Here is an 11,078-nt window from a genome sequence, read left to right on the forward strand (position 1 = left end):
GTGATTTTTAACAGACAGTGAATCTGTGACTTAGTGACCTATGCATCCATGCCTATTCACATGGCCTTGTTAATTTCTGAAATGCGTATTCATCCCACTTTACATAGAGAAACAAAATGCAGCCTCCAACAAGATGCTTTTCCTAAACCATGTTCACTCTCACAGCATATACAGCCTCTTCTGTTGCTGTGGGAAGAAAGATAAAAGGGCAGAATTAGAATTATAGACTAATGGTGCTGGGGAAAATTACTATACAGAAAGTGAACTCTACTGGTAGGAAAAAAAACAAGTATTTCTTGTGTCAGAACTTTTTTCATTGAGATGAAGTTCAGAAAAAACACAGCAGTAAGAGGGGTAGAGGAGAATCAGCAAAAAGGACAGAGGGCCATAGGAGAGGGAGGCAGCCACAAACAAGGCCCAGTGACCTCACCTACTGAATAGATGAGTTATTCATCCTCTTCCACACTAAATCAGCAAACACTGAGTTGGACAAGAACTGTGAATTGTGTGGCATTGGTATCTGCTGGCTGCAGAGAGGCAGCTCAGTTCCTCATGCTGTCACTAAACTCACTGTGTGGGGAACATGCAGGGCACAGGCCCAAGAAGAATATGAACCTATCATTCCTGGAGGAAGACATCCTCTCAACCACAATATTCTCACCACAGCATTCTCACCACATCATTTTCATCATTGTGTCTTTTCAATTACCCCCTCTATGAAAATCTTACCCAGCTCACAGAATTCTGTCCACTGGCACCTGAGCATGTGGGACTGAAATACAGATGTTACCTATTCCTGGAAGGGTGGTACCCTACCCTGAATTCCTCCTGTCACCTTCCTAGGGATCTGAGGTCAAGCAAGGTGAACGCCTTCAAAATATCACTCCTTTGTTTCCTCCCTCCTCTGAGTATCATAGCAGCTCACAGGGTTCTCAGGGTTACTGTCACCTAAAGGATCTAGGTCAACAGCACAGGCAGGCAGCACTTGTGATCAGGATCTACATTTCCAACACATCACCCCTGAATTCTGATGCAGGAGCTCAAGAGAGTTCCATTAGTTGGTTTCAATTGTTTAGATAAATGCAGAAGCAATGATGGGGTGACACTGGTGCCGTGGGGTAAGCCAACATGTGCAACACATGAATCTCACATGAGAGTAAGTTTAATAGTCCACTTGTACCAACACACTTAGGAATCCAGCAGAATACGTTCCAACTACTGTGGCCCCATCATACAGGTGATACACCAATATGGAGTTCTACCCATTTGGGGAATGAAACACACAACACTCTTTTTTTTTTTTAAAAAAGATTTTATTATTATTGGAAAGCCGGATATACAGAGAGGAGGAGAGAAAGAGAGGAAGATCTTCCATCCGATGTTTCATTCCCCAAGTGAGCCGCAACGGGCCGCTGCGCGCCAATCCGAAGCCAGGAACCAGGAACCTCCTCCAGGTCTCCCACGCAGGTGCAGGGTCCCAAAGCTTTGGGCCATCCTCGACTGCTTTGCCAGGCCACAAGCAGGGAGCTAGATGGGAAGTGGAGCTGCCGGGATTAGAACTGGCTCCCATATGGGATCCTGGGGCTTTCAAGGCGAGGACTTTAGCCGCTAGGCCACGCCGCTGGGCCCCAACAACACTCTTTTTCACTGTCTTTGATAACATTTGTTTAAAAAACAGCCCTGAATTTAATGTGAGTTTGTCCAGTTTGTCTCAATAGCTGATATTATATTACTTCAAAAATTCATTTTTCTCTGAGTTATTTTGAGTGGAACTCAATCCGGGTCCATAACCATTATCAAATACATTTTTAATGGCTGTGTGATGCTCTTTCTTATGAATACACTCTAATGTGTGCAATCATTTCTCTAATCAGATCCTTGAGGAATTTTGTTTCTGTGTGTGAATTTTCTATTTTATTGGATAGATTCATAGAAGAGATAATTCTGGATTAAAGGTGATACGTTTTTATAACTTCAGGTCATGGACCAGATTGTTCCAAAAAGATGATAACCCTTCACATACCCACCATACCCACCTCATACACCCACCAAATAATGATACTCATTATTTCCATCAAAGGCCAAGACTAATGTTCCTTAAAATTTTTAGCTTTGGTAATGAAATATTATCTTAGTATGATTCACTTTGAAGCTGTCTGTCAGTGAATTTAAACATCCTTTCACATATTTGGGCATACTATTCACATCCTCACTTTGCTAGCTTTTTGGTCCTTCTCGTGTTAGCCTGTAGAGAAATTTACTTTCTGTAGCTATGAATCCTTGCTTGACCTGTGCGTTACAATTTTTCCAAAACTTATCATTTATGTTATGGGTATTAACTATTGCCCGCAGTATATTTTTCAGTATATCTATCTATCTATACCTATATCTATGCATAATATATAGATATGTAAATATAAGTTTATGTATGTATATATATATTGAAGAGTTATTTATGGTACTACCATGTGTAATAAATTTTCAGTATGTGTATATATTAGTATATATATATATATATACATATACACATACACACATATACTGTGAACAGTGGCTTCGGATAAAAAGAAAGCTAAAAAACAGTTCTTCACAGGGGCATTCCCAAATGAAAAGTTACCTGTACTTTTCAGCAGAACTTTGATTCAGGAAAGGCAAATAATTTGTAGGTAAGTAAAGAAACCTTTGTTTATGTTGGTATGCTTTCAGAGTCTACCTATAGCAGATACTCATGGTCTCCTTTATAAACCCGCCTTATTAGGAGAGTCAGTCAGTCCCTAGTTGGGAGTGAACTTGCTGTTATTATTTCTGTAGCTGATAATTGCCTCCTTCTGAGGATTGCATTGGGTTAAGGAGGTCATCTACTTGAAAATGATTAAAGGTCAGGCCCTCCTCACAAGACATGGAAGGAAAGGACAACAGTAGATGTGTATGCCTGAGAGTTATGTATGCCAGAGCAGAGAGTTATGTATGCCAGAGCAAGTACGACAGTACCATGCAGTCTAGATCTCTCTAAGTTGTCTGAACCAGGCTTGACAAACAATTTGGGTATTGCTTCTTTCCCATTTCTGTTTTTCCTCCCCAGCTTCTATACATTTCACCTAATAAAACATACGAAAATGGCACATTAGTAAGCAAATGTGAACTCATTTAGTTTAATTTCCAGCAAAGAAGGATTGATTTCCAGTTCAAATATGCTTGTAACTCATTGCTGTGACTCCTTGGGTAATATTTCTAACATTATCGCTCTTTTGGAATAATTTCTTCTCTGGAAGGTGTATTCTATCTGACATCAATACAGATTCCCTGCTTGTTTGTGACTAATATTTGCATCATATACTTTTTCTTTTCCTTCACTTTTGACCTTTTTTGTGTGTGAATCTTAAATAAGTACATGTGTACAATGCTTATTTAAGGAATTTATAAAGTTGAATCTTTTTAAATATTTCGGCATAAGTCTTGTACTTTGGTTTTATTTTCTGATGTTTCTTCTTTTTCTTACCACAGAGTTGATCATTTCTAACTTTCTCATGGTCTATTTTAATAATTTAAAAAAATCATCTTATATGCTTATAGTGATTTTGAGTATATCAGATTGAGAAGATTCTTTTTATTACTCTATGAATTATACACGTAACTGCTTAACATGCTACATTATCAGTGCTTTTCCATTATAAATATATTGCAGAAACCACCAGCTGATTGTGGTGATGGACTGTGCCGGGCCCTGTGCTTGCTAGAACAAACAAGAATCTGGTCTGGGAATAACTCAAAGTTTCTTTGGGGATCCCCCCAATTGACATGGCGAACTCAGAACCCTAGCCAAGAAAAGAAAGAAGAAAGAACAAGTGGATCAACCACCTCAGCTATATTTTGGCAGCGAAATACTGGGCAAATGGAGTCTCTATGCTGGACTGTGTCAACCAGTAGATTCCTCAACGACCTCATCGTGCTTGGCATGGCGAGACTGGCAGCGATTCATGACTGGTGAACTATCAAAACCACTTAAGCAAGTATCTCACAGCATGCCTCACATCCGGGACTTGGGGTGGGTGGGAAACTGGGTGGGGCCTCTCCCTCAATAACCCCCTTTACCTCAGATACATGAAGGAAACAATATGGAAATAATAGTCTTACGCACTTCCCTGTAGCCCTTGAAATAAGTATTGAAGACAACATGCATCTCTGTTTCCTTGGGAAGAAGAATATATGCAAATCTAAGAAGACTGCACATATGAGGATGCTAGGAGGGCCTGGATTGGAAGGCAAATGATCACACTCCTGAGCCTTGTGGATACATACTTGCAATCCAGTTGCCCCTTATCAACACTCCCCTTCTCGCCAGACACACAGACAAGTTCCATGTCCTGGCTTGGGGTGAGGCCTTGCTTAGGAAGAAAAGGCCCTTGTAAGACCCTGGATCTAAGTGCCTGGGTGTGGGTCCATCTTTCCTATGGTTCTTACAGGAAGCTAATTCAGTCTGTCTTGATGCTGGCATGCTTGGAATGCAACATTGTTTGTGTTTGAAAATAATTAGGGAAAAGTTTCAGGAAAAAAAGAAGAATGTCAGAATTAGGCAGGTATTTATCACAGCTGTTGAGACATCACTTGAGACAGCCGTGTACTGTACCAGAATACCCAGCATTGAATCCCATCTCTGCTTAGAATCACACGTTCCTGACAGTGCATACTTTGCGAGGCAGCAGGTGATGGCTCATGGATTTGAGCCTTTGCTCATGAGATAATAAATCATGGATGGCTTCCAGCTTTAGAATATACTAGTCCAGCCAACTCTAGGCAAAAATTTTTTTGAGGGAACCAGTCAATGGATGAGCTTTCTTATGAACTATTTTGTTCAAGTATGTAAATATAAGAGGGTACAGGATTCTATTATAACAGTAAAATTTTATTTGTTAAAGGTGCTAGGCTTTACCTTTCACTTAGCAAGTGCATTCATTCTGTAAGCATTACTGATGACCTAACATGTGCTAGGCCTTTATGAAGAAGTGAGGGATAAGAAAATAAATGCTTATTCTCTATGCTTTGAAGATACTAAAACCCTGTTTCAGAAACATACATGTAAACATTATGATGTATACAACACTGTAAACTTATTATATATTCTTTCAGTAACTAATTTTTTATTGGAAAGCAGATATACAGTGAGGAGAGACAGAGGAGAAGATCCTCCATCCAATGGTTTACTCTGCAACCGGCCGCAGGGCTGGAGCTGAGCGAATCCAAAGCCAGGAGCCAGGAGCTTCCTCTAGGTCTCCCATGCAGGTGCAGGGTCCCAAGGCTTTGGGCTGTCCTCCACTGCTTTCCTAGGCCACTGGCAGGGAGCAGGATCGGAAGCAGGGCTTCCAGGATTAGAGCTAGCGCTCATATAGGATCCCAGCATATTCAAGGCGAAGGCTTTAACCACTATGTTATCGCACAGGGTCCTATGTATTTCTGAATCCACATTTAGTATTAGTTATTAAACTGCTCGCTCTGATACACCACAAAACAGTATGCAATGTCCACACTCCAAGGCATCATTTGAGGAACAAAAATGCAGAGAAAGAGAGAGAGAGAGAGAGAATATTTTCGGTAGTGTGTTAAGCTGATGTGTTCAACACTGGCAACCCATAAAGGTACTAGTTCAAGTCATGGAAACTCTACTTCAGATCCAGCTATTAAAGAATGTTTGGCCGTGTGGCCTCCTTGGCAGTTGGGATATAGTCCTTGTTGTTCGTATTAATAGTTTGTGGTGAAGGTCTGGGAGTCTTCATGGTTGGGATCCAAGCTTCCTCCTTACCACCTGCTCCACTCTGGAGTGCTCCCCTGCTCCACGCACATGACCTCCTGTTAAGAGGTTGTCAGGATCACACCCGATTCCCCCCTCATGCATTGGTATAGTAGTTTTACTATTGTTTAGTGCCGCTTTGAATCTGTTGTCTATGAATTACCAGATTTGATCTTGATAGGCTATATTGTACTTTTTCCTCACTCTTTTTATGGTCCTGAAAGGCTTCCCTGCACTCCCCCCCCCCCATTACGGATTAACATAGCGTATTGAGGGTATAGTAGGTTTTACAGTTTTTCGATGTAGATCTTAAGTATTCTGACATTAATTGTTGGTTTATAGATTATATCGCATTATCTTATTGTATTGGATACAGGTTGTTAGAGATTGCAATAATATTACAATATACAGGTACTATCTTTCAGGTTGTCATCTTTTCATCTCAAATTAAGGCAAACATGTGGTATTTAACCTTTTGGGATTGGTTCATTTCTCTTAGCATGATGGGTTCCAGTCGGGCCCATTTGTCCACAAAGAACTGCATTTCATTTTTTTTAATAGCTGAGTAGTATTCCATAGAATAGATGAACCATAGCTTCCTTATCCAGTCTTCTATTGATGGGCATTTTGGTTGCTTCCAGGTTTTTGCGATTGTAGATTGTGCTGCTATGAACATAGGTGTGCATGTTGGTTTCTTGTGTAGGAGATGTTTTGGATATATCCCTAGGAGTGCTATTGCTGGATCATATGGCATGTTGATTTTCAGTTGTTTGAGTATTTGCCAAAGTGATTCCCATAGAGGCTGTACCAGTCTGCAGTCCCACCAGCAGTGGAGAAGGGTTCCCTTTTCCCCACATCCTCGGGGAATTGGATGCCCTCGGAGGCCGAGTACTCTGAGGTCACCCACCCCCAACCGGAGCTTCCGCTGGGGATGGAAGAAGTCCAAACACTACCGTGCAGAAACCAACGTCATCGGAAAGACAACCAGCAGCCCTGAGCGGTCCGCAGAAACAGAAGAACAATAAACGTCCTTCGGGACCAGGGAGGAGAGCTTTCTCTGGTCCGAGCCTGGCTCCACCTCTGGACCCCCACCCTCCCTTGCAATGACCATCAGGATCACTCCGAAAACCCCTCATAGCAAACAAACAATCATACAAACTAAAAAAACCTAAAATAAATAGACAAACAACAAAAAGTAGAGCTTGGAATCTGACAGGAAAGAGCTGGCATGGATTTGCTCATGCCTCGCTGGGTGGGACACAAAGATTAGTCACTCTTCACCGTGGTGTTGGGGACTTTCCTGCACACCCCCCCCCCCAAAATGTTCTACATCTTAATTGTTGACAAATGTCTTGTTAGAGTTACAAGCCAGTCTAGATTATCCTAAAATCTGCCAAGATCAGTAAAATTATACTTCAACACAACAAATGGCTAAATACTAAAATGAAATAGACACGAGACAGCTGACTGGTACCTTATAGCCATTTTAAGGTATATAGCAGCCGGTCCTGTATACAAACTAAAATTGAAATGTCAATGAGCAAATCATAGGTTGTGGTTAAGAACTTGTTTTTTGTTTTTTTTTTTAACATACTGGTTACGCAAAACCATGTCAATTCCATAATGTTACAAATTGCTGTTAATGTTATATTGGGACTCTTAATTGACTGGGATGATATTCTACCAGCTCTAACTTCAGACCAGAAATGGTCTCCCCAAGAAACTGTTCAACCCATCTGGACAATAAGTAGCTGGACTCTACGCTTGGTATATGTTTGCAAGGAAAGAATCTTGATTGAATTTGAAGTGTAATACTGCATCAAGGTGGAGGAATCCACCAGGGGGGAGGGGCGTGGGGAGGTATGGGGGGATTCCCAGAGCCTATGAAACTGTCACATAATGCATAATAATTAATAAAAAAAAAGTCAAAAAAAAAAAAAAAAAGAATGTTTGGCCGGCGCTGGGCTCGCTTCCTCCGACGGGGACGCGGCCCCGCCAGGCGGCGATGCCCGTCGCTCTCCAGCCCGGCCCCCGCCACCCGAGCGGACGTTGGCCGCCCTTCTTCCGGCCTGTTGGGAAGCGCCCGAGCACGTTCCTCGCCCCACCCTCCGCCTGCCCCTAGGCGGAAAGGACAGCTGTTGCGGCGGCGCCGGCGCCACCTCCCTCCACCTCCCACGTCTGCCCCCCGCGCCCCGGCCCCGCCATGGCGCCTCCCCGCTAGCTCAGCCGGCGCTCCGCCTGGCCGCCTTCCCACATGAACATCACGGACTTCAACGTGAAGAAGCTGGCGGCCTACGCGGGCACCTTCCTCAGCCGTGCCTTTCAGTTCACAGAAGAAAAGCTGGGCCAGGCAGAGAAGACAGAACTGGATGCTCACTTAGAGAACCTCCTTAGCAAAGCTGAGTGTACCAAAATATGGACAGAAAAAATAATGAAACAAACAGAAGTATTACTGCAGCCAAATCCAAATGCCAGAATAGAGGAATTTGTTTATGAAAAATTGGATAGAAAAGCTCCAAGTCGTATTAACAACCCAGAACTTCTGGGACAATATATGATTGATGCAGGGACTGAGTTTGGCCCAGGAACAGCGTATGGCAATGCCCTTATTAAATGTGGAGAAACTCAGAAACGAATTGGAACAGCTGACAGAGAGCTGATTCAAACTTCAGCGTTAAATTTTCTTACTCCTTTAAGAAATTTTATAGAAGGAGATTATAAAAAAATTGCTAAAGAAAGAAAGCTGTTACAAAATAAGAGACTGGATTTGGATGCTGCAAAAACCAGACTGAAAAAGGAGAAAGCTGCGGAAACTAGAAGTTCATCTGAACAGGAACTAAGAATAACTCAGAGTGAATTTGATCGTCAAGCAGAGATTACCAGACTTCTCCTAGAGGGAATCAGCAGTACACATGCCCATCACCTCCGCTGTCTGAATGACTTTGTAGAAGCCCAGATGACTTACTATGCACAGTGTTACCAGTACATGTTAGACCTCCAGAAACAGCTGGGAAGTTTTCCCTCGAATTATCTTTGTAACAACAATCAGACATCTGCGACACCTGGGGCATCTGTGCCATCTGTTTTATCAAATGTTGGTTCTTCTGCCATCACTTCAACAAGTGGCTTAGTAATCAGTTCTCCGTCCAACCTCAATGACCTTAAGGAGTCAAGCGGCAGCAGAAAGGCCAGAGTTCTCTATGATTATGATGCTGCAAACAGTACTGAGCTGTCACTTCTGGCAGATGAGGTGATCACTGTGTTCAGTGTCGTTGGAATGGATTCTGACTGGCTAATGGGAGAAAGGGGAAATCAGAAAGGCAAGGTGCCAATTACCTGCTTAGAACTGCTCAATTAAATAGGTGGACTGTGCAAAGGTTACCCATCGTGACACCGTATTTACAGGCAGTTCACTCTAAGTAAAACAGGTTTAAGTATCTTCCATGTTAATGTCTTAAGAGACTGAAAGGAAAATACCAGCTGTCAAAAACTGGCATTTCTGCCAATAAAGTTGCATGGTAAATATTTCATTATAGAATTTATGTTAGAGCTTTCATGCCAACAATGTTTTCTTACAAAATTCTTTCTACTGAACTTTCACTAACTAAGCAACTTCTACTTTGGAGACCCAACTTACAGCAGAACTGTTTTATACTGAATTTCTAATTAACAGTAAGCTTTTTCTTTTATGTAAAATAAATTTAGTGTGAATTGATATTTCAGTGACTCATTTGTTAGGTATAATTAATAGCCAAAGAATAAAATTAAAATCTTTTAAACTAAAAAAAAAAAAAAAAAGAATGTTTGTGCTTAGCATTTCTGATTTGACCAGAAGGACTAAACACTAAGCAATTTCTTCAAACAATAATCATTAAGCTAGTTTTACTAAGTTAAAGTCCTAAAGCATTTAGATAAAATAGGATATAAAAGATTAAAATAAGGCTTAAAAGGAAATCACATTGATTTGTTTTCCTGACTGATTTGCTAAGTTTGACACCTGCAACTCTGAAATATTCTGTTTGTGGTTTTAATACAAGCACAAGTGTCCAAGTTAAAACACAGCATAACAAAACAAAAATGTCATAACCCCAAATCTAGAAGGAATTTGCACTAAGATCGCAAGGTTAAACTATGTCCAAATCTAGAACATTCAGTATGGTTTGTATTAGTTCAGCGATTCACTCAAAGAAAGAAGCTAAGCTATACCCCACATTTTGCGTGTGGAAATACAAAAAGTTAGTGCTAGTGAAAAGCAATAGGCTTAACAAGTTTTGAATGATCAAGTGATGATCAATTTCTTTGTCATCATGGAAGGTTACATCAAGCCATTTCCACCTTAAAAAAAGAAATCATAACTTAAATCATATAAACACTGTATATCATAGGCATCTTAGTAAGAACTAGAGGGTCAATGTGTGTTATTTTAGAAAGAACCACCAACCTTAACTCCCCTGGCCTGTGTAGTTCCCACGGAGGGCAGAAGAAAGTGACACCCAGCCATGAAGAGCTTCATTTCTGCCTGGTTTTAGCAATGGGTGTGGAGTGCATTTGGCCATGGCTCAGGCCAGCAAAGTGGTTTGCCTAAATACGTTTTGCTGAGGCAGCCTCCACAATAAACGAGCTTGAGCCTTTTCCTCATAGGCCCTAGAAAGGAGTCCTATTGTCCTCTCCTCTCAGTTCTAGAGACTTCTGAGTGCACACATCATAAAAGAGCAAGAGTGCATGAGCAGTTCCTACTATAATGATGTTCCAATAAAAAATAAGGGACTGCATGCCTGGTCCAACATCCCGGAAGCACAGGAGCTGGATGTTGCCCTGGCTTTGGCAAGGATCAAGGAAACAAATGCAACTAGGAGTCCACAGCTTAGAAAGACAATTCATCACAGTAGTTCAGACATGTGTTCTTTCGCGGATATGAAAGCCTAGTTGACAGCAGCATGGAAAGATTACTCTGAATTTTCCACAAGTGAAAGTGGCCATCCAAGGACACTGAACCTAGTTCTTGGTTCTTACTGTCAAAAGCCAGGGAATGCACTTGGTTGTTAAAGAGCTGGATGCTAGCTTTGGGTATGGCTTCCACTTCCCTTGGGTAGATGTGGCTATGCACAATGGACCTCAATAACTTTGCTCCAGGCAATGGGATCATTGAAAATGTTAGGGTTCAACTACCATACTGCCATAGTGCCATCATGAGAGCCATTTGCCATTACATTGTCATTCAGCCAGGTGATAGCAAAGATCCATTCTGCATGAGTTTAGATGTCACCCAGGAATACGGGGTTCATGGTGGGTA

The 11,078-nt window shown here is 41.6% G+C and overlaps 1 protein-coding gene across 1 annotated transcript; it reads left to right on the forward strand.

Annotated features, from left to right (window-relative positions):
* Nucleotides 1-7,882: 7,882 nt before the first annotated feature.
* LOC101517603 (endophilin-B1-like) lies at nucleotides 7,883-9,315 on the forward strand. The gene has a single exon (XM_036497849.2). It carries the CDS (start codon nucleotides 8,040-8,042, stop codon nucleotides 9,141-9,143), a length of 1,104 nt encoding a protein of 367 aa, XP_036353742.2. The 5' UTR covers nucleotides 7,883-8,039; the 3' UTR covers nucleotides 9,144-9,315.
* The last annotated feature ends 1,763 nt before the right edge of the window (nucleotides 9,316-11,078 follow it).

This window comes from Ochotona princeps, chromosome X (genome assembly GCF_030435755.1).
Source record: "Ochotona princeps isolate mOchPri1 chromosome X, mOchPri1.hap1, whole genome shotgun sequence".
Taxonomy (NCBI): domain Eukaryota; kingdom Metazoa; phylum Chordata; class Mammalia; order Lagomorpha; family Ochotonidae; genus Ochotona; species Ochotona princeps.